The sequence below is a fragment of the Panicum virgatum genome, chromosome 5K, assembly GCF_016808335.1.
Source record: "Panicum virgatum strain AP13 chromosome 5K, P.virgatum_v5, whole genome shotgun sequence".
NCBI classification, from domain to species: Eukaryota; Viridiplantae; Streptophyta; class Magnoliopsida; order Poales; family Poaceae; genus Panicum; species Panicum virgatum.
In genome coordinates, this window is record NC_053140.1 from 29,893,309 (window position 1) to 29,916,698 (window position 23,390).

Consider the following 23,390-nt stretch of genomic DNA (forward strand, 5'->3'; position numbering starts at 1 on the left):
CAATATAAAATCTTTAAGAATGATTGAAATTTGACAATGTTAGCACAAATTTTTTGAATAAGACAAGCGATCAAACTTAGAGTCGAAAAAATCAAACAAACTATAATTTGAAACGGAGATAGTATTATGCTAGTTGGAGGATGCAAATTGGGCTTTTCCCTTAAAACAAAAGCATGCACAGTCGTTACAAGATAGGCTAAAACACAAACAAGCAGAAGCTGACATAACTTCCAACGGAAACGCAGCTTCTCTCATAAGGAAACCAGAGAACATAACCGACTAATTGCAAAGATCGGAGGTTATAATAGCTTGCATACCAATGTGTAAAAAATAACTGCATCTCCAGTTCATAATCTCTAAGAAAATAAAAGCCACAGTGAATAAGGGCTACATGCCTAGAAAATATTACATCCACCGTCAATGATATTACGTCTAATGCCTGAAAAAAAATTTGAAAGTCAACTTCGAGCATATGACCTTATAAAAGGCAACTCTATTCGAGTGGCACATGAACTAACATTCTTGCGAAACAATAACCTAGCTTCTATGGTTAACAGATCTGCTAGTTGAAAATCTCTGCTTACAATCTAGAACCTTAACGCTGATACAACGAACATGGCCTCCATAGTAACTTGACCGATCAGGCACTTCAGAGAAACAAGAACTGTCGACTTCTGTAATTATATGTCAACCTCATCTACATAAAAAGGTAGCATAGGTTTAATCACCAGGTAAACATTTTTGCTCTAGAACAATTTTTATATGGGAAAAAAAAGCAGAGCAGTCATGTCTTTTGGAAGTAACATATGTTTTTTGGAATTCCTAAGAGAAAGGAAAAGATTCACACAATGTCAGATAAATTTTAAAAGAAACTGAATAGAATCTTTGTCCATCAGTTTGTAAAAAAAAATTCCCAAGTACAATTCACAAATGGACACAACTGTTTCCTCTTTTTTGCTTTTCTACAAATTATATTTTGCATTATTTTTATTTATAGATTTCTCTGAAGTCTTAAGAAACTCTCATTTCTGAGATGTTGAGATGTCTGATAGTGATATTTATGTAGCTAAAACAATTGGAATCCTTATCTCATACATACGACACTACTAGCACAGTAGCATATATTAGTTAAAAAGATGTATTCTACAAATAATGTCATGTATCAACAAATCAATACTTTGCTCTGCTCTGTTTCAATGACTTGGACCTTATGGCTTATGCATCCATCAATGGAAGAAAGAGTTGAATACAACCACACAAAACAGTAGAAAATTTCTGTCAAAATACATTTGCAACTAGATGGTAGACAAAGCAATGCCGCATACTATGTTCATTGAAATCAACAAATGGTTCCACGGGAAGGATATAGACCATTTATCCTAGTCATTGGCACCTTCTGTTATGTTTCAATTTACTGGATCCTACTGACCAATGAACGGGTCCAGGGAAGAAAGAATTCAAACAAACCAAATACACTGCACAACTAGATTAAAACTAATACTAAAATTATGCAATAATGTCATAATATCACTAAACTCAGCATCTGTTCTGTTGTAATGAGCTGGACCTTACTTATGCACTGATCAAATTAATGAAGAACCAAATTTATATCTGCATGTATGCGTGCAGTATTGCAGTTCAGTCAGGGTTCATCAAACCGGTGGGAACAGGTCCGGTTTAACCGATTACCAGTCAAACCGGTCCGGCCCGGTTCCGGTTTGGGCCGGTATCAAACCGGCTCAAATTCAAAATTCAAATTTGAATTAAAAAAATGAAAAATTCCCAAAAAATTCCTAAAAATACTTCAAGGTGCGACGAATCTAATGGTGTCAAATTTTCTCAAAAATTCGTTTATTTAGTATAGTTTGCAGGGATTTAAAGTTAAACAAAAAAATGTGCATATAAAAGTATACAAATACAATGTAAAAGTTGTACAAAAGAGGGTTGGAGGGTTCATTTAGGCTAAAATATGTTATACAAACATTTATTTAGTATACTTTGTGGGCATTTGAATTTAAACCAAAAAAGAAAAAAAATTGAATTTGGCCGGTTACCAATCAAACAGACCGGTTACCAGTCAAACCGGCCGATAAACCGGTCCAACCGACCGGTAAGCTGGTCCAAACCGATTACACGGCGGCTTTTGAATTCAAATTTGAATTTGACCGGTTCCGACCGGTTTCCGGCCAAACCGGACCGGTATACCGGAACCGGACTCTGCCGGTTTGGTCGGACCGGTCGGTAAGTTAAACCCTGAGTTCAGTTCCAACAAAATGCCAAATCCATACTAGAACTGACATAATACTACCAACCCAGTTCATCGTCAACAACATATAGCGTTGCACATGAAAAGGTCCATCGATTCCGTGTGAAGGATAAATACCAACAAAGCAAGACTTAGTGTTCTGATTTGTTGTACCAACTGATTGTAATCTTATTGGCGCCTAACAGATAAATTGATCAAAGAATAACCAAATCGATCAAACATGCTACGTACACAACAACCCTACAGGTCTGCACGCAATAGCTTATAATCCAATCCACCGCATCCATGCATCAGATCTGAGGATGAGACGAGTGCAAGGACAAGGTTGCTTACCATGAAACAGGAGATGCCTCCGCACCACCGTTGGCCACGTCCCTCGCCTCCTTGATGAGAAGCAGCACCTTGGCGTGCAGATACACGCGGAGAGCTCGCAGACGAAGCCTCTCTGTCGCTGACAGCTCCTTGTCCTGCAGCGCAGCGACTAGCCCCTTGTCTACTGCGCCGCAGGCCGCGTCCATGACGGCGGCCCTGTCCCCGGGGTGGAGGATCCTAAAGACGCCGCCCATCGTCGCCGCGATGAACAGCTCGCGGACGAGCTCCCGCATCTCGTGGGACTCCAACCCGGGAACCTGGCTTGCGCCGTCGATGACCGGGACGAGGCGGCGGTATGCCGCGCTCCACCGCACCGACTCGTCGTGTCGCCGGTCGAAGCAGCACAGGTGGTAGGCGAGGGCGCGGGGGCGGGGGTCGAACGGCGCGTCGCGGGCCGCCTCCTCGTAGATGCGCAGGGCGTCGTCGGCGCGGACGTCGCGGGTGGCGAGGAACGCGAGGAGGCGGAGGTCGGCGGCCGCGGCGGGGTCGCCGCCCTCGGCGCGGTCGACGTCGGCGAGCGCGAGGTCGTGATCGGCGCGGGCGCGGACGTCGCGGAGATGCTGGCCGTAGAGCGGGTGCGCGCCGAGCAGGGCGGCCTGGAGGTCCTGCGCGGACTCCAGTAGCATGAACCTCATGGACGGGACGTAGGGAGAGATCTCCCTGGGCGGCGTCCACTTGGAGACGGCGTGGAGGGCCCCCGCTGCGGCGAGGCCGAGTGCGGCGGCGCGGAGGAGGACGCGGCCGGCCATGGGCAGCTATGTTGCCGGATAAGCGGATACGGATACCGGTACGCGATACGGGGATACTTCGAGACGACATTTTTCCAAAAACAAGGATACGAGGATACGCCAATATATAAAAAAAATAAAAATAAATAAAAGTTTCAGGAATTAGAATGTGAGAAAATAGAAGTTCCAAGGACTATAATGCGTCATAAACTCATATATTCATATGTTCTATAATTATTAGAAAAGGGAAGGGGCAAAGGAAAAAAGAACCAACCTTATCTTACCTGTTCGTCTGTTCCACGAATGGATGTCGGACGTCTTCTTCTCGGCTCCTCCTCTCCCTCTCCGGAGGCCGCGGCTCATCCTCTCCCTCTAGCAGCCGCGCGGGCCGTCCAGAGGCGCGCTTCGGCAGCCGTGGCGGCCCGCCAGCGGCGAGCTCCAGCAGGGCAGCACCACCCTAAATAGTGCTTTAACAGATGTGCGGGCCTCAGTTTGGACAGGCCGCGCAGCCGCTGGAGCAGTAGGAGGCACGGACGGGTGGGCGGGCGGAGGTGACGGCAAGGGAGCGACGAGCGATGGGGAAGGAGCAGGAGGAGGCACGGGCGGGTGGCCGGGCGGCGGTGACGGCAAGGGAGCGATGAGCAGCGGGGAAGGAGCAGGAGGAGGCGTGGGCAGTTGGTCGAGCGGCGGTGACAGCAAGAGAGCTGTGCGAGGCTGTTGCGGGCCTGCGGCTGCGCGAGTGGGGATGAGAGGGTGGCACAGCTGAACGGAGGACCTTTATACGAAGTGATTGAGTGGTGTTGTTAGGGTTTGAAGGTATCGGACAGGTATCCACAGGTATCCCACGAGTATCCGATTTATTTTTATTATTTGAAAATACCTAAATAGTCTGATACTTACGGGATACGTATCCGGGAGTATCCGTGGAGTAAGTATATCCGATACGGTATCCGATACCGGTACGTGAATTTTGCGAAGTATCCGCGTATCATAGATGGGCAGCAGGAGGAGCCCGGAGGGTTTTTTTTACATATTTACTATTACAAGGAAGGAAGAGCACTCGCTCGTTTACCACTCTTAAATATTTAAGAGCTCTTATATATTCAGCACTAATGCAACTCTTATATTTTTACCATTTGGCTGACGTGGCACGACACGCGGCCTGACACGGCGACGCTAAGTCAGCAAGCTCATGCGAAATGTCCTTGCTGCCCCTGATCTCCTTCTCTCTCTCCCTTTCCGACAGTTGGGTCCCGTAGCTTCTCTCATTGCCAGGTGGGCCCCACTCGGCAGAGTCGTCTTCCACCTCCGGCTGGCCCGTGCGACGGCCGCTTGCGGCGCCGCCGCACTCCCGTTGGCGAAGCCGCCGTGGTCAAGGAGGAAGGCGGCGGCCTCCCGCAGCACGGCCTGGCTCTCGTACCCGCCGCTCCCCGGTAGTCCCGTGGCGTCGTCGAGCTGCTTGATGACGGCGACGTGCTCGCCTCCGCGGCTACCGGTGAGCAGCAGCGCCCCGTCGAGGCCGCCCTGCGCGGGGACGAGCCGCGTCCCGGACGCGATGGCGGCCGCGGCCTCCGCAATGACGCGCTCCGCGTCCCGCTCCCGGTCCCGCGCCTCCTCTTCCTCGGCCCCTCCGCCTCCGTCCTCGATGCCGCCGCCGCGGCCTCTGGAGCCGCCCTCTGTTTCCTCGCCTCCTCGTCCCCCAGGTCCGCGCCCTTCTCCTCGCGCTCCGCGCGGCCCCTCTGCTCGCACCGCCGCTACCGGGACGGCGATGGGCGCGTGGCGGCCGCCGGCAGGGGTGTGGGTGGTGGCAGGGAGGGAGATGGAGGGGGTGTGGCGATCAAGGAGCGGATTGTGCCCATGGAGTTGCACAAGGACGCCATGGAGGTCGTGGAGCCCGTGCTGCTCGGCCGCGCGCTCCCCGACGTCCGCGATGGGCTCAAGCCCGTGCACCACGAGGGGCTCAAGGCCGGCGGCTGGAAGAGGGCAGGCCCCAAGGGGCGGCGCGTCTAGGTCGGTCGCGGCCGTGGCCGCCTCCGCGGCTAGCGGCGCCGGCGGGAGCAGAGCGTCTTGTTCGTGGGCAAGGGCGCCCGAGGTGGAAGACGACTCTGACGAGTGGGGCCCACCTATCAGTGAGAGAAGCTGCGGGGCCCAACTGTCGGAGAGGGGAAGAGAGGGGGAGATCAGGGGCAGCAAGGACATTTCGCATGAGCTTGCTGACTCAGCGCCACCGTGTCAGGCCGCTGTTGCGTGCCACGTCAGCCAAATTGGTAAAAATGTAAGAGTTGCAGCTACAGTAGTGCTAAATATGTAGGAGCTCTTTTAAGAGTGGTAAACGAGCGATGTCCTTTCTTATAATATAATAGTAAATATGTAAAAAACCCGGGCGGAGGGAGGTGGAGTGAGTTGAGTTTGTTTTTTTTTTTGAACTGAGAGTTGAGTTTGTTGGGGACGAATGGAAACGGGTGCGTGGCTTGGTTTGCTGGTTTGGTATCCCAGCGTGTGCCTGCAGGAGGTGATGAACGGCTGCTCAACGTCTTGTCGGCCACGGTAGCTCTTTTGATTGGCCAGCTGAACACAGATTGGCACACCGTTCCAGGCTGCAGCAGCTCACGAGAAAAAAATATGTGTGCAACAGTTGATTTTTTTAAAAATAAACGAACAATTAAGAACAAGCTCTTGCAACAAGATGTAAGAGAAACCGTATATAACGAATTAGCACCCATGTTATAATTGAGCCTATATAGTTCTTAGTGATCGATGAGTGTAAGAATGTTGTTATATCAAGGAGTAGACGCACTTTTAGCACTGTGAAAATTATCTTCAGCTGCGGGCGCTGCCTGGATGGACAACTTTTAGGATCTTTTAAGCCTTGAAAACAAAAAGAATGAACTTATTATAGATATGCATGTGCCCACATAAAACATGTTCCAACAAATATAAGCAATGGAAAATGACACCAGAAATTTGAAAAAGAACAGCATAAGCTGCTGCTCTGCTTGCATACAGCAACAGAAGTGGCAAAGAATGCTTTAACTTGTATAGTACTAAGATTTGTAATCCTGAAAAATGGAAGAGCAATATTTTCACAGCATATCGATCCAAGCAGTGACATAAATCCATCAAGTCATACAGCTTTCATGCATTGATTGCCACACCAGCGTAAGCAGAAATCTACGGTACACCTTGGTAGTGCCAAGATAAAAGTGAAATTTGGTAAGGACACAAGGTCAGCGACTAAATTTGCATTACACTATCGCTTCACGACCAATTCAAAACTCTGATCAATTAAAAACTCCTTAGCAGCACTTCACTGTGAACATTCATTCAGTGTTAACCGAGGATCTTCTGACTTGGTTACCTAAATCTGAGTGGACTTCTGAAGACAATTCACCTCCTGCAAGGTCAACAATATTCTCTGTTCTTAGGACTAATGGATCACAATATGTCATAAAGAGAAGAAAAACAATCTACTGAAAATGCAAGACATTCATAACAGAATATTCCGTACAGATTTGATGCATAGGCATTTCGACATTGAAACAAGCTAGCAAGAAATAAAAAACAAGAACAGCATGTGTTTTTAATAACCAGTCTTAACATGCATATGTGTCATTTGGTACATTGTGCACGTAATTTATTGTACTTTGAATGCTTTAGTAGTAGTGTGAAATAGATGGCTATAAGTAGTAATTACAAGGTGGTCAGCACTCTGTATTCAAAATATGACAATTCGGGTTTATATGTACTATCAATCCTGGACACATTGAACAGGAAAATGTGCCATCGACACCCCATTTAACTTTAGTAGCAGGATCAGCAAGGTAAATAGGAACGACGGCCATTGCCATCTATCAAGCATAAGTACCATTCACTAGTGCACTTTGATACATCTTCCAAATGGAATAATACTTCTGATTACAAATACGCCAGCAATTATCAGATACACAGTTCTGACATTTCTTCCCTGGACCTCAATTGTACACAGGAGTTGCATGTTTCCTATCCATCTATTACCAAGAAAAAACACTGCCTACAGCCGAATGCATTTAAAATAAGTTTACTGAATTCAGTTCCTAAAACAATTATGTCAGTGTCGAATTGCCCACCTTAACAGGTAGGTAGACTCCACTCACTGAACTTTCTAGCACACATAGAAGGTACTATCATGGTTTATATGGACGAATTGAAAGGATGTGGCTGCAATGGTAAAGCAGACAGACTCTTTGGCCTAAACACATAGAAATGCTTAAAGCTCACCAACTTATTCATCACCTAAATGGACACTGTATCAACATATTCAGATCTATCAAATTGATGTTTAATTCAAACAAGCACAGAATCATGGCATAATGGAATAATTCACACAAACAATACAAGTTTGCAACACGTGAAATACTACAAACAACTACGAGACCCCAAAATTGATTGCATCCAATTGTATGACAGGACTGAATCAAAGTATCTGAGTGAAATTATCCAGCATCATCTGACCTATGCTTGGCGTGTACTAGTTTGGGGTGGCGTTCTGAGATCCCTGTAGCGGTGCTGATTCATCATCTCTGCGTAACTTCCTTGCCACGACGCCACGCAAGAATGCCATCAACGCCAACACCTCGAGCCTCTCCGACAGATCCCCGTGTTTGAAAAAGGACCACATCGACATCTCCACCAGCCCGAGCGTGGTGGCCAGGACCAGCTCCTCTGAGCCCGCCACGGCGCGCGGCGCGGAGCCGAGCGTGGAGAAAAGGATGCCCTCCACGAACGGTATCTTGAGCTCGAGGCGGGAGAGGTTGGGCACGGCGGCGTCGCGGAGCCACCGGGCCCCGTCCTGGTGATGGCCGAGGACGTGGCAGAGCGCGGCGGCGTAGAGGTGCGCGAGGGTGTCGCCGGAGTGCTCCGCGGCGAGTCGCAACATGGCGTCGAGCGCGTCGTCGAGGCGGCCGTCGCGGGCGTCGAGGAGGGCCATATACATCCGGGCCTGCAGCACCGCCTGCTCCGCCGCTGCGTCGGCGGGGCCCTCCGACTCCGACTCCGCGGAAAGGATCTCTGCGGTGGTGAAGTCGCGGGCCAGGCGGAGACTCCCGGGGCAGAAGGGCGCGATGCGTAGAGCACCCACGAGGAGCGTCTGCGTGGCGTCGACGAGGAAGGAGGCCGGGGTGAGCATCGCGTTGAGCTCGCGGAGGCCCGGGTGGGCGCGGACGAGGGCGATGTGGCCGGTGGCGTCGGCGGGGCCGACGGGCGTCCACGGAGAAGATGAGGGGGAGGCCGAGAGCGCGAGGCGCGAGGAGGGGCTCCACGAGACTGCAGAGAAGATCCCCCCGGCCGCTGCGGCGGCGAGGGCGGCGGGGCGGAGGAAGCGCGACATGGCCGGAGCAAGAAGAGGCGAAGAGGTTTGTGTTGTCGCTTTGTGTGTGCTCGCGGCTTTTGATTCTATTGGGTGCCTCGGTGGGGCCGGAGCTGAGCAGAGTTGTGGGGTCCTGGGGACGGACGACTCGCGTGTATTCGAGAACTTAAAATTTTAACCAGCTATTAATATATTTTTTATGACCGAACTCACACTTTAAAATAAAAGTTTGTCTGGAGATTTGACTGCTAGGCTTGTACTATATAGATTACTTGCCTTGTACGCACGAATAAAGTATCTTTGTCCTATCAAGGATGGTAAACTACCGAGACAAATTAGATTCGTTTTCTTATTTTACAATGTATGCGCAGTCAACAGAATAATTTCTAACATTGTTACACAAATTAAGCTTCCTTGTCAGATGATGAATATATATAACAATTGGTGTACTTTGTTGTATTTAAATGCAGAGAATATGCTATATGAACTTAGTATGAACTATGCCTTTGCCTCTGTTGTATCTTTGGATTGTAATAATTCTAATATACTTTGGATGTATTGTGTTGTAATAATTTATAGCCATATCCGCAATAACAAGAATAATAAAAGTCCAGTTGAGGCCTAAGAGAGAAAATGGAAGTTGTCACATGAAATGACAAGATTTTTAATTGGTAGTTTTTAAAATAATTAAATAACTTTCAAACCATTACTCAAATGAAAAAATTCGTAAAACAAAAGTTGTAGATCTCGAAAAACTGAACAAAGTTGGTATTCAAAAGTTTTTCATTTGACCTCGGGAACAGTAGGAAAAACACAAATTATATAATTTTCCGGTCGAAAATCACCGAATTTCGGTCGAAATCACCGAAATTTCGGTCGGAATTCATCGGAATTTCGTTTTTTGAATTTGAAGTCCCTTTCCGTTCGGAATTAGCGAATTTCGGCGAAATTTCGGCCGAAATTTCGTTTCCGGCAAACGGCGGGATTCGGAAAAAAAACGAAAAGATAAACCCTGGGGACAGGTGCCTGACGGGAAAAAAATGGGGTGCGCCCCTCCGCGCACGGACGCTCCCGTGCGCACCTGCCACAATGCGGTCGATCTCCAATCCAACGGTGAGCGCGCTGAACGGCTCGGCCTTCACACAAACGCGGCTCGGCTCCCTCAGATCGGCTTTCACGCGCACCCCCTATCCGCGTTCTCGGCTCAATTTGCTACGACGCGACCTCGGCTCCCGCGTCAATTGAGCGATAGTGGGACGGAAGTTCCTCGTGGACTCATCTCGTATGGAAGGCGGCACTGGAGCCCTAGCTGCCGCGCAGGCCGCCGTATTGCAGGCGCGCCCAGAAGCGGACGGCAGGAGGAGGACGCAAGGCTGCGGCGGCCGTCAGCAACGTACAACAGCCATCCAGGAAGGTTGACGTTGCCGCGGTCGGGGCGGAAGGGTGTTGCCGCGAAGCCCTACCGGCCGGTGATCGTGTGGCAGCACGGCAACTTCATTTGCGATCAATGTAGAACTTTGCTTGTGGGATCGTCCACCTGTCCGCTGCGGCGAGGTAGGCCACGAATCCCAGTTCGATCGTATGCATCTTGAGCACACATCTCCTTTGCATTCATGCTAGACTAGTATAATTTTCTGGATGCATTCATGCTAGACTAGTATAATTTAGCATAGGTAACTAGTATAATCTAAACTGGTATTTTTATTGCATATAGGTGGAACTCCATCTGTTCAATGGGCTGCACCCCGATCATCATTTGCTAATTTCATTTGCTTTAGCACTCCATCTGTCAATGATTTAGTTACTTTTGCTATTATGCAGGAGATATCAAGTATACCTCTCACCGTCGCTTCCATGAATCAACGAGCATCCTCCATGGATGGTGTTCGAGGCCCTAAAGACATTGCATCTTCTGCTTTCATGGAGGATCCACGTTCACTGCAAATTGTTGTTGGTGGTGGCGATGGTGGAGAAGAGGAACAACCAATAAGACAGATTGGGTCAATGGACAATGAAATACCTAATGAGGTAAAAAACAGAGGCCACGGACGGGGATATGTTGAATATGTTGGAAGTATAACTGTGCTCCTTTTGATGTTAAGGAACCTGTCATTTTTTATCAGTTCGACAGTTTCTGAAATAATGTGAATCCTGATGCAACATCTCATGTCTTGCACTGTTCTTTGTTATAATGGATCTGCCATTTTTTCTTCACATGTTCAATGTAATTTGTATGGAAATATGACATTTTTGTTATATAGGATACCCCATTTTGAACTTGTCATCCATTTGAGTGAACAATATTATTCATATCCCTTGCAATGTTCTTGGGTCTTAAATTGAATCAACCAAAATAGAAACCTGTCATTGTATACAAACTGAACGACAAATATGTTGAAGAACAATCATATTTATTTTAGAATAATATCTCTTTTGTAATACATCCATACATTGTACAATTTGAGCCCTACACTATATACATCAGATTGTCAGCCTGCCTTATCCTGTCTGCAGTGATGAATTATGCAAAATTTAACTACATATAAATAACTAGCCACAATTTGCAGTCGTAACGTTGAACAAGGGCTACTTTGTCCTCAGACAGCTTGTGAATCGCCTTTTCTTCTTCGTTTGGTTCCTCAAGAGCATCATTGTCTTCCGATGGCTCCATGCTTGCCCCATCTTCTTCCAATAGCTTCTCTAGAGTAACAACATTATCCGATGGCTTGGCACTCTCCTCATTTTCCTCCTATGGATTCCCAGGAGAAGCATTGATTTTGATGGCTCAAAACTTGCCTCTGCCTTGTCTTCCTCCGATGACTTCTGGGAAGTTACACCTTCAGGTACTCAATTGCGTCTCCAAGAATCGAAGCCCTGTCCATCTACCAGTTGCAAACAGAGACAGTCAGTTAATTGGCCAACCTGACTTCCATGTGAGGACCCAAGAGTAGGAATTGAAGAGGCACTGAAATTTTGCTATTCGAACATGCGCTTGCATTTCTTCAGCTGATAGGTGATCAATTAGATGCTTGAGTGCTGCATTATCTCCACTTTTTGTGGAACCAAACTGTATAAATGAAGTCTGGTTCCACCATGTATCCAAAAACCACTTACTCCATTTTGACCTCCTTACGAAGGAAACTCCTGCATGAGAAGTGTCATGGTGAATGATGACTATATAAAATATTGTGAAATCAGGATACCGGAAAACAGAGAAAACTGAAATGGCCATTCAAAATTTATATTTCTAAACATCATATTCTTCTGAATATGCATTACTGTCGGTGAGGAACACTCAAACTCAAATTAGTAAATGCAGTTTCAGACTCCATTATATTGACAGAGATGAGTTGACAATTTGGGATTATAAAGGTGCCTCTTTGGAGTTGGACATGATGAAATGTAGTGTGTCACAATAATTTGCTCTCAAAACAATTCTAATAAACAAAAAACACAAACTACTCACGTGTTAAGTCTCCCATACCAGCATTATTCACACCACTGAAATCTTCAGTCAGAATAAGATCAGGTGAGTCATCAAAATCACCATGTCCTATCACTGTGAACAAAATTCTCTCCTGCAAACCATGTAATGAAAAGAGAAAAGTATGTCAACATCAATAGACCTTATGAAGAGTATCAGTATGAAACCACTTTGGAATTTACTGGCTACTGAGTTAATCGGAATTTGTACCATGGTTCCTAAACTTGGAACCACATCAATCGACCTGGCCAATTCAGCAAACAGAGGTACTAAACAGAGGCAGCAAACAGAGGCCACGGACGGGGAGAGCGGCTGGATGGGGAGCCAGCAGTATCCGCTCCCAGCCGCGGGCGGGCCAGCGGTGGCTGGCCGGGACGTGGCCACGAGCGACGCGGGGCCGGGACGCCGGGAGGGGAGGAGACGCCGTCGGGCAGAGTCGGCCGTGGTCGACGGGAGGGCGGCCGGCGGGGAGGCAGAAGTGGCAGGTAACGGGGAAGACGGCTCGGGCGCGTGGGAGCGGGGGCACCGCCGGGAGTGGGGGACGCGGCGGCTCCGGCGAGGGGATCCGCAGCGGGCGAGCGAGCGGGCGTTGGATTGGAGCGGAGCCAAGCCGAGCGATTGGAGCCGAGCGGGCCTCCTGCGCGGTTGTCGAGCCGAGGAGGAATCGAAACAGCGCAGGACCCTCGGATGCGAACCTGGGATGGTGGCGACCATCGAGCGGGGGTGCGCACGGAGGCGTCCGTGCGCGAGGGGCGCACCCCATTTTTTTCCGCCTGACGGCTGAAGCCAAGTGAGCAACGGAACCTAGCCCACGTCAATTGAAGAGCATTGGATTGAATATACATTATTTTTAGCAATTATAAAGATAGAAAATAATTGAATTTTTTTATTTATATTGGGTCCACCGTACCGCTCACGTCGGAACTAACTGTCAGGGTGGAGACAGGTGGAGGAAGTGGAGACCTATAAAAATCTCATGTTGAAGAGTGTTTCTGCCAATAATCTAATTTTTTTCTGACCACCGCTTCCTCTACCCACCTATCGACTGAACACGGCCGGGCCCCTCCCCAACGCCCCTGGAGCCCACGGCGGCGCCCCTCTCCAACTCCGTCGGCGCCCTTCCCTCACTCCACCTTCTCCTCCTCGGCCCCAGCTGGCTCCCCACCTGGATCTGCAGCCCGGCGAGCTAAAGGAGGACGCCTAGGTGGTGCCTCCGTGGTCCGACGGCGGCAGCACGAGATATTCGTTTGGGGCCCTAGCGCTGCTCTACGTGGCCTCGCACTTCCAAGGCGCCTCCTGCCGCGGTGGTGGCGGCGACGGCGGTAGGGGCGGTGTGAGGCGTCTGAGGGAGGGGCGGCGGCCACGCGAGGTTTTCTCGGGCGCATGGCGGAGGCTGCGTGTGTGCCAGTCTCCCATCGTCCAAGCAAGCGATCAAAGCTTGCTTCCGCGCGCCACCATGGGCAAGGCCAGGCTGCTCCTGCCGCTCTCGCTGGTCGTCGCCCTGCTCCTTGTCGAGGTGAGTAGACACAGCGAGCTTGACCAACGACAGCGCATCTCGATTTGTTCTTCCCTGATTGATCAATGATGCGTGCGTGCTGAACTGCTGATGATGAAACTTGCCTGCATTGGCTGATTCCTGCTTTGTCTCTTCATGTATATATCAAATAAAAAATATTCGTGTTAATTGATTTGTAAGCATCGGCAATCAGCCCACCCATGGAATCGTTCTTCTCGATCTATTTCTTACTCCTCATGTATATACCTTTGTATATATGATTAACCCGGCCGGCACTACTAGAAAACAGACCAAAGGTCCAGGCCAAAAGTACCACTTATTATTTGAACCGGTACTAATGTAAGGCATCAGCACCGGCTGCAACACTAGCCGGTACTATTGGCCTGCGTCGAGCGCTGGCAAGATGTGTCATGGCACAAACCGGTGCCAATGCACTGACAAAGGCACCAGGTAATGTCATGAGACGGTACCAAATGATCGATGCATCAATGGCACCGGGTGGAGGCACGACCCGGTGCTATTGGTGCAGACATTGGCACCGGGTCACGCCATAACCCGGTGTCAGTGCATGCCTTAGATATAACACTGGTCGGTGGCAATTGAAAATACATCTTTTGGCACCGGTTGAAAAGATCGCCCGGCGCCAAAACATGGCCGCCCACTTTGCCTCTGCGATATTTTAAGTCCGTGTGGCCATTCATCGATCTCTCACATCTCTCATTCTCTCGTCTCTCATTCTCTGCCTCTCATCTCTCCCACCTTATCTCCCACGGCCGGCGAGGGAGAGGAGGGAAGAGGGGGCGGGGTGTGGACCCGCCGCCGGCCTCCGCCCGCGGCGGGCCTCTGCAGCCCCCGCCCGCGGCCGGCCGCTGCCCGCGCGCGCGCCCGGCGCCGCTGCGTCCACGCGCAGCCCGCGCGCGCCGTCCATGCTCCTGCGGCCGTGCTCCGCCCTGACGGCAACGAGGAGGTGGAGACGCGGAGCAAGAGGGGTGGCGGCGGGGTGGATCTGGGGAGGGAGGCGCCGAGGAGGGAGGTGGCCGCCACCATGGCCGCCGCTAGGCAAGGGGAGGGAGGCGGGGATGGTGAAGGGGGCTGGAGCGGGAGGCGAGCACCGGAGGAGGAGGAGGTGGTGGGCCGCCCCGCCGTGCCGCGGCCGCGGACCGCCCCGCAGTGGCCGCTCCGCCGCACGGGCACGCCCCCCGCTACGCCCGCCCGCGGCCATGGCGTGCCCCTGCACGCCTCCCCCGCCGGTGTGCGCCGTGGCCGGAGCAGGGGGCGGCCGGCAACTCGCCTGCAGCCGCAGCACGGGTCTGCCCCGGCCGTTGTTTTTTTCTTTTTTCTTCTTATTTTTTTAAATAGAGATGCATGTGGGATTATAGATTGTATCTATTTTATGGGATTAATGGACTGTATCTATCTTACGAACGATTTTTTGAATGATTTGTCGGATGGGAGGGGAATGGGAGAGAGTGCAAGCAACAGAACGAGAGATGATGAGAGGGAACAGGCGTAGCTGCCTTACGGGCATAGCTGCCTTTGGTACCGGTTGGAATTCCAACCGGTACCAAAGGTGGCTTTAGGTACCGGTTGATTTACCCGGTGTAAAAGGCAGATCCCATTGGTCTCACTTTGGGGGCACCGGTTGAAGAACCGGTACCTAAGCTTGTTTCCAACCGGTGCTAAGAGCTCTTTTTCTAGTAGTGCGGGTCGTCGATGAATTCTTGCATTGGTTGTGTGCAGACTGCGGCGCGAGCTGCTCGTACCGGTGCAGCAAGTCCGGGCGCCCCAAGATGTGCCTGAGGGCGTGCAACACCTGCTGCCAGCCTGCCAGCACTGTGGCTGCTTCCCGCCGTGAACCTCCCGACCTCCGGCAACGAGGACGTCCGCCCCTGCTACGCCAACATGACCACCAAGCACAGCAAGCACAAGTGCCCGTGATCTGATCCGGCCTCCATCGCCAGCTTGCTTGCTTGTTACCAAGACATGACGCGAGACCATCACTCCGCACTAGACACTCATGATACTACACTCCCTCCTCCTACCTAGCTACCTACTACTAATTACCCGTCGACCAGGAAAAGTTAATTAGATTTAGTAAAAGTTAATTAGATTTTTTAAATCACGTGCGTGTCACACGTGCGTCTATGCTAGTATATCTTTAACTATTTTTAGAATAGATAGGGTTTTCATCTATTTTTTAATCAAATCCATCTTATATCAATCTCCCTAATACAAAATCCAAGCCAAGTTCGGATATCCGATAGTGCCACGTCGCCCGTTGATCCGCTAGCCATTGGATCCAACCAGCTATTTATTTTAACCGTCCGATACGGACCAGTGAGGGTCTCACGGCCTTTAAGCTAACGATATACGGTGCTCGTGAATGTTGTGAATCTGCTCAGCCAGCTCGTCTCTCCGCCTGCCCTACCGCTAGCCTCTTGGCCGCCCTTCGCGCGGCTGCGTTGCCCGCACCTCCCTCTGCTTGCGACACTGCCCGCTGCTGTCCACCTGCCAGGCAACGCACCAATATCATCGTCCTAGCCCCAAGTCCCTTCCCCATGCGGCCTTGCCACAGCCACCGCGTCGTTCCCATCTCCAATTCGGTGGGTGCCGCCACCGGGACCATCGTCGCCAACCACCTACCTCTCCTCTCCTCTCCTCTCCACCTTAGTCCGGGATTGGCAGTCCCAGTTGAGAAACCGGGACTAAAGGTCTTTACCAATCGGAACAAAATGACCATTACGTAGTAGTACCACTGTCCGCAATGTGCTCGACAAAATGTGCATGTCCAAGCACAGGAAGCTTCACAATCCTATACTCCTGTAGTCTTATTCTATGCCACCAAAGTTAGCGTTAAGATTACTTTACAAAACTGAAAGCTTATCAATTCTAAGCCTATGCATTCTTATTGTGATTTTTAGGCACAATTTACCATAGCATCTGATTGTCACAAGCTTGGGGCACTGACACTTTCATTAATATAGGATCTGTGATCACAAACTCTAAGCACATTAACCTATTTGTTGTGTCATCTGATAATCACAAATAAAGCGGCATTGCATCTGATAAAAAAAAGAAGCTGCCGGACATATGACAACTTTAATTTGAGACTACCATATTATTCATCACTATTGATACCACTACCATGAGATTCTGGTAGCTGTCTTCTTTTATATCTGTTCTGCAAACGATGTCCACAAAAGTTTATTGTTGTAACCATTTTCTGAGTTTAGGATCGTTATCTGCATTTGCATCATTTCAGCTTATTGTGCAATTTTTTTCCTCCTGAACAGAAAGTACATATTAGAGCTCTTATTATGGGATGTAAGAGTTGGGGTTCTTCTATGGCTCGTCGACGGTAAGTATATATGTTAGAAGCACAACAGATGTTTCTTAATGCGCAATGAAATGCTGCGGAAGTTAATTTTATCCAAAATAGTTACATTGTTACATTGTTACCCTGGACGCATAACTAAAATGCTCCATGTTCCTTGCAGGTGTCTGTACATATACCTCATCACTCAGCCATCCTAGCACGGGATCTTGTTAATTCTGTGAAATGGTATGGTTGATTGGTTGAAGAGCATTGCTTCTTCTCTTTCTGTCTTTACATTCTTAGAATAATAATAATAATAATAATAATAATATATATATCTACCTATGCAGGGTATATGTCTAGACTTGGCCGAGAGCATCACAATAACCTCGCTTAGTTTATGTTGGTTATGGGATACAACACTGAAGTTGTCCATTCGGTGATTGTGAATTCTAATTCCCATTTGAAATGTTCTATGTTCCTTGCCATTATTCTTTTTAAAAGGTTCCTTGCCATTATATATGCGCATGTCATATGACTCAGCTATATGGTACAAGATGCCGTTACCTCCTAGCATATGTGGATCCTGTTAGTACTGTGAAATGATTTCTTTACAGAGCAATGCATCTTGTTGTCTTTATGTCCTAAGAAAAAACATAATACTACTCCCTCCATTCCAAAATGTAGGTCGTTTTGACTTTTCTAGATTCATATATTTTGCTATGTATCTAGACATATGTTATAACTAGATGCATAACAAACACTATGAATTTAGAAAAACCAAAACGACCTACATTTTGGAATGGAGGGAGTAATTAATACTGTAAGAGTATATTTGATAGGTTAGGATATGTAATCCCGGACTGCCATATGTATCAGGAAGGTGTCATACTCCCCAAGTCTTTGTACTCTATATGTACCGCCCATGGGGCTCAATGCAATACATCGACCATATTATACACAATCTTACATGGTATCATGAATCTAGATTCAAACCCTCGGGGCCGCTTCCGCTTCCCTCGCGCCGCCCCCGGGGAGATCGATCTCCGTCGAGGGCAGCGGCCTCTAGGATGCGCGACCGATCCATCTGATCTGCCGCGCCATCGTGGTCAACCAGCAGCAGAGGGGCCAACCTCTACTCGCCGCCGATGGCTCCATGGCTGCCCCGATCGTCATCCTTGTCAGGAACCGTGTCTCCATGGGTCACCGCTAGGCCTGCCATGCCTCCGCGTCATCGTTGCCTTCGGCTTCGCATGTGGATCTACTGTCCCTTCTGCGCAACAGGCCAGCCACACCGCTGCCATGCATGAGCGTGAGTGGGTGGTTGCGGAGGAAGACCATAGGGTCGCCGGGTTACTGTGCCGTTAGGGCCGTTAGGCCACCGCATCGCTAATCGACACGGTCACCAGGCCACCGCGCCGCTGGGCTTTGCCCCTTCCCCGCTCCCCCTCCTACCGGTGCCAACACACCGCTACCTTGAGTGCGAGTGAATGGCTGTGGAGGAAGTACCTGGAGGTTCGTCTTGCTGCTGCAATTTTCTTTTTTTTTATATAAAAGATCGGTTTGCGTCACCCTGTTGTTTGTCGCCGCTCCATCGTCGCCGCTCCCGAGGATGAGGTTGTCGCTGCGCCTTCCCAGGTTGCAGCGGTTACGCTCGTGGTCAAGCCATCATCGCCGGTGTCGCCGCCTTTTCAGGCGGTGGCGCCCTCCGCTGCTGGTCCTTGTCAAGCTGGCACTCGATCCGAGTCTGCGCCTACTGCCATTTTCACGCGGACACTACCCCCGATGTTGTTGAAGGAAGATGCCTGAGCGCTTTCCCTTGAGATCTTGAAGGGAATATCCCAAAATTGTTCGGTGTTTCTCTAGGACGGTGATAAGTCTCGCGGATTCTTCTTCCGAGAATTTGTCGCTAATGATTACAGGAGACTTGGTATCACCATGGTGGAAGGCATAACAGAGGCCTATGGGCAGGAGCTTTAACTTGATCGGAGGTCTTCGGGTAGTCTTGAACTCAGATAAATCTACGGGTCCTGTGGAATCATCCTCCTCCTCAATGAACTTTTCAGCATCTTTTTCAAGGAGGGATTCTGGTGAGTCAACTGGGAGAAGTCCCTTCACCTCCTCGATCGATTTAGAGTCTAGGGATGGTTATGTCATGGAAGATGTGGCTCTAGCAATTTGGACAGAAATGGTTTCCTTCCCTAAATGGACATCAATATTTCCTTGAGTCGGAGCATCCATGAGCAATTTCTCGATGGGGTGCCCGATTAGGAGATCGGAGTCTTGGACATAAAAAATGTGAAGGCCAAGGATTACATCGATGTCCTCGTGCCTAATAGAAATGTTCTGCAAAATCTCTCCCCTTTGACGTGTCACTTGCTCATTGGTCCTAGAAGGTGGTTTGGCAAGGCATAGCTACCAACCAAGTGCAACACCCTTGGCTCCCTCCTATAAATATGAGAGGAGGGGATAAGAATCAAGACACACCACCAAGTTGAGTTTCACAACCATCCAAGTGCAACTCCAAGCCTCCTCTTCGGTTTAGAGTAGTCCTAGCTTAGGGAGAGGGTAGAGGTACTCAAGAGGGGCACCGGTCTTTGGCGCTCTTCTCCATTTTTGTACCTCTACGAGAGTGAGGGAGTAGTTCGGGAGAAGTGCCGGGGTGTCGGCACTCTGCCCCAGCTTGTACCTTTACGGATGCTGCTACATTCTTCGGTATTTAGTAAGTATTTGTGGTTCCTATCTCTAGTATTTTACTTGGTATAGTAGATGCTAGTGGTGCTTGTAGTTGAGTGAGATCAGTTCTCTTACTCGCGGATTCGTCGCTCTGTATTCATACAGAATGCTGTAGTTTGCTACAAGGATCCATACATAGTTAGACTGCAGTAGTAATCAGTAGCATTGGCATGGTGTCTAGGCTAAGGGTTATCCTTCATTTGCCTTATATCACACGGTTTGTTAGAGGTAGGCCGTAGGTGGTGACAGCCCTATTGGTCCTTCGTAATCCTCCACGTTCGGATATAGCGTAGAGCTGTTGGCTGGAGTCGACCGGCAGACCAATTGTAAGCCGGTGCCCGAAGCGAGTATTGTGCCCGAGAGATCGACCTTTAACTCAGCAGTAGCGCTATCTTAGGAATCCTCTCTTCCCTTCAACCTATCTTGGTGTGTCCTTGGACTGACTAGAATAGGAGTTAGTGCACACACGTTCCATGTGGATTCGATAACCCCTGGAATACTCTGAGGTGAAAGCTACAACGGTATCCGTGCGCTTGCGGATTTATTCGTGATGCTAAAATACCCAACAAGCTTTCTGGCGCTGTTGCCGGGGAATGATTTCTGTATCTTTCTTCGAACCTAGTCGTCCTCATATCCTTTGCTTTTCTTTTCTTCTACCTTGATCCCCGCTACCTATAGAGGAGCTATCCTTTAAAAGCTTCTCTACCCTACGGGATATATCCCGTATCATCTTTAATTTCCTTCCTGCTATCTTTACGCTCGCTATCATGGAGCACCCTTCTATTCAAGACCTTTCTGCTCCTACGGGCAACTTCCTTGAGCCACCACCATCTGAGCATCCAATTCTTTCATCCGGCTATGAACTCCGTCCCGATCTTATCGCTATGTTTCGGGAGTTTTCCTTCTCTGGGTTAGATGGCGAGAACCCATACCATCATCTGCGAGAGTTTGAAAAGATGTGTTCATGCTACGCCTTCGCGGGCATGACACATGATATCCTTCGGTGGAAGTAGTTCACCTTTTGTCTCGTAAGGAGGCTAGACAATGGTACACCAAAGATGTAGAGAGTGTGAATGGAAGCTAGAGTAAACTCAGAGACAAGTTCTGCCTTAGATTTTTCCCTGAGTCCCGTATCGTCGCTCTACGAAAGGATATCCTCTGCTTTCAGCAGAATGAGGAGGAAACCATAGGTGAGGCTTGGGCTAGATTTTCACTCTTAGTAAAATCCGGCCCTGTCCTGTCGATACCCGATCATGTGTTGCTTCAACATTTTTTCTCGGGACTCGACAAGGAATCCACCGATCATCTTGATGCAAGTGCTGCAGGGTCTTTTTCCCATAAGACTCCGATCGAAGGCATGGAAATCTTAGATCATATCACCGAAAACAATTCCTTCGTATCGAAGTCTAGAGCCTCCCGAGAAGAGCATACATCAAGCCATAAGGATAATGTAGTAGCCGAATCCGATCTTCCACTTCCCACAACCTCAGATTCAGCTCTAGAATCCTCTCCCGACAGGAGTTTCAGAGAATGTAGAAATTCAACCTCTAGAACCCCCTTTCAAATTCGAGGATGATCTTTTTTGAAGACTTTGAAAACACCTCGAATTATTTCTGCAAGAGGAAACCACCGATTCCCGTTGCTTCCACAGATCCTATGGAAGCCGCCTTCCACAGAGAAAATGTTAAGAAGCTAACGACCATTATGAGCAGAGAATGGTCAAGAGAGCTTGAGTTGTCCCCAGAAATTCTTCAGATCAGCTCTCCTCCTTCAACTATTCCTTGCATCATAAGAGGATTCCCGGTAGACACCCTCTATAGTCCCACTGTCGGAGCCAACATCATCTCTGAGGAATGTTCATTCTACCTTTTAGGAGATGTGCCATTGGTTCATAACGACAAAACCTTCCGGACTTCTTCTGGAGAAATCCTAAAAGGAGGTGTGATTCTGCAGAATGTGTCAATTAGGCACGAGGACATTGGCGTAATCCTTGACTTTCACATCTTCGATGTCCGAGACTTCGATCTCTTGATCGGGCACCCCATCGAGAAATTGCTCATGGATGCTCCGACTCAGGGTAAGATCGATGTCCGTTTAGGGAAGGATACCTTTTCTGTCCAAATTGCTAGGGCCACGAATTGCATGGCAGATTCATCCCTAAACTATGAACCGATCGAAGAGGTAAATGGAGTTTTCCCAGTTGACTCACCGGAATCCCTACTCGAGAAAGACGCTGAAAAAATTCATCGAGGAGGAGGATGATTCCGTCGAACCCGTAGATTTTTCTGAGTACAAGACTCCCCGTAGATCTCCGATCGAGTTAAAGCCCTTACCCACAGGTCTCCATTATGCCTTCCTTCATGGTGATACCGAGTCTCCCGTAATCATTAGTGACAAACTCTCGGAAGAAGAATATGCGAGACTCATCACCGTCCTAGAGAAACACCAAACCGTTTTGGGATATTCCCTTCAAGATCTCAAGGGAATTAGCCCAGCTCTTTGTACCCATCGCATTCCCTTGGATTCCACCATCACACCTTCGAGGGAACCTCAGAGGAGGTTGAATAATGTGATGAGGGAGATTATCAAGAAGGAGGTCCTGAAACTCCTAGACGCCGAGATTATCTAACCCGTGCCTTATAGTGAGTGGGTTAGTCCCGTTCAGGTAGTGCCTAAAAAGGGAGGGATGACAGTTGTTCCAAATGACAAGAATGAGCTGATCGCTCAACGTCTCCCTTCTGGATGGAGGATGTGTATCGACTATAGGAAACTCAACGAGGCCACGAAGAAAGATCATTTCCCGCTGCCCTTCATTGATGAAATGTTGGAGCGGCTTGCAAACCATTCTTTCTTTTGTTTCCTTGATGGGTATTCTAGGTATCACAAAATCCCCATCCATCCCGATGATCAAGACAAGACCACTTTCACATGCCCCTATGGAACCTATGCTTATCGTAGGATGTCATTCGGGTTATGCAATGCACCCGCCGTATTTCAAAGGTGCATGATGTCTATTTTCTTAGACATGATTGAGGAAATCATGGAGATTTTCATGGACGACTTCTCCGTCTATGGGAAAACTTTTGAGCACTGTCTTGAGAATCTAGACAAGGTCTTGCAACGATGCCATGAAAAAGACTTGGTGCTTAATTGGGAAAAGTGCCACTTCATGGTTCGCGAAGGGATTGTCTTAGGGCACCTTGTTTCTGAACGAGGGATAGAGGTGGATCGAGCCAAGATTGAAGTTATAGAAAAGCTTCCACCTCTTATCAATGTCAAGGGAATCCGTAGCTTCCTAGGCCATGCTGGGTTCTATCGTCACTTCATCAAAGACTTTTCTCAAATCGCTAGACCCCTCACGAGCCTCTTAGCTAAGGATGCACCCTTTGACTTCAATGATGAGTGCCTCGCTGCCTTTCACACCCTCAAAAAGGCACTCATCTCAGCGCCAATCATCCAACCCCCAGATTGGATGCTGCCGTTTGAGATCGTGTGTGATGCTAGTGACTATGCCGTAGGGGCCATTCTCGGCCAAACTAAGGACAAGAAGCATCACGCGATCGCTTATGCTAGCAAGACTCTGACAGGAGCTCAACTAAACTATACTACCACTGAAAAAGAGCTCCTT

At 48.9% G+C, this 23,390-nt stretch overlaps 2 protein-coding genes across 2 annotated transcripts; both read right to left on the reverse strand.

Moving 5' to 3' along the window:
- Positions 1-473: 473 nt before the first annotated feature.
- LOC120710620 lies at positions 474-3,387 on the reverse strand. The gene is made up of 2 exons (XM_039996252.1): positions 2,600-3,387; positions 474-697 (listed from the first exon to the last, which is right to left on the reverse strand). Coding segments are annotated over exons 1-2 (789 nt in total). The 3' UTR covers positions 474-696.
- A 3,060-nt stretch (positions 3,388-6,447) lies between these two features.
- LOC120710622 lies at positions 6,448-8,755 on the reverse strand. Its single transcript, XM_039996253.1, has 2 exons — positions 7,858-8,755; positions 6,448-6,760 (listed from the first exon to the last, which is right to left on the reverse strand). Exon 1 carries the CDS (start codon positions 8,729-8,731, stop codon positions 7,874-7,876), a length of 858 nt encoding a protein of 285 aa, XP_039852187.1. The 5' UTR covers positions 8,732-8,755; the 3' UTR covers positions 6,448-6,760; positions 7,858-7,873.
- Positions 8,756-23,390: the final 14,635 nt, after the last annotated feature.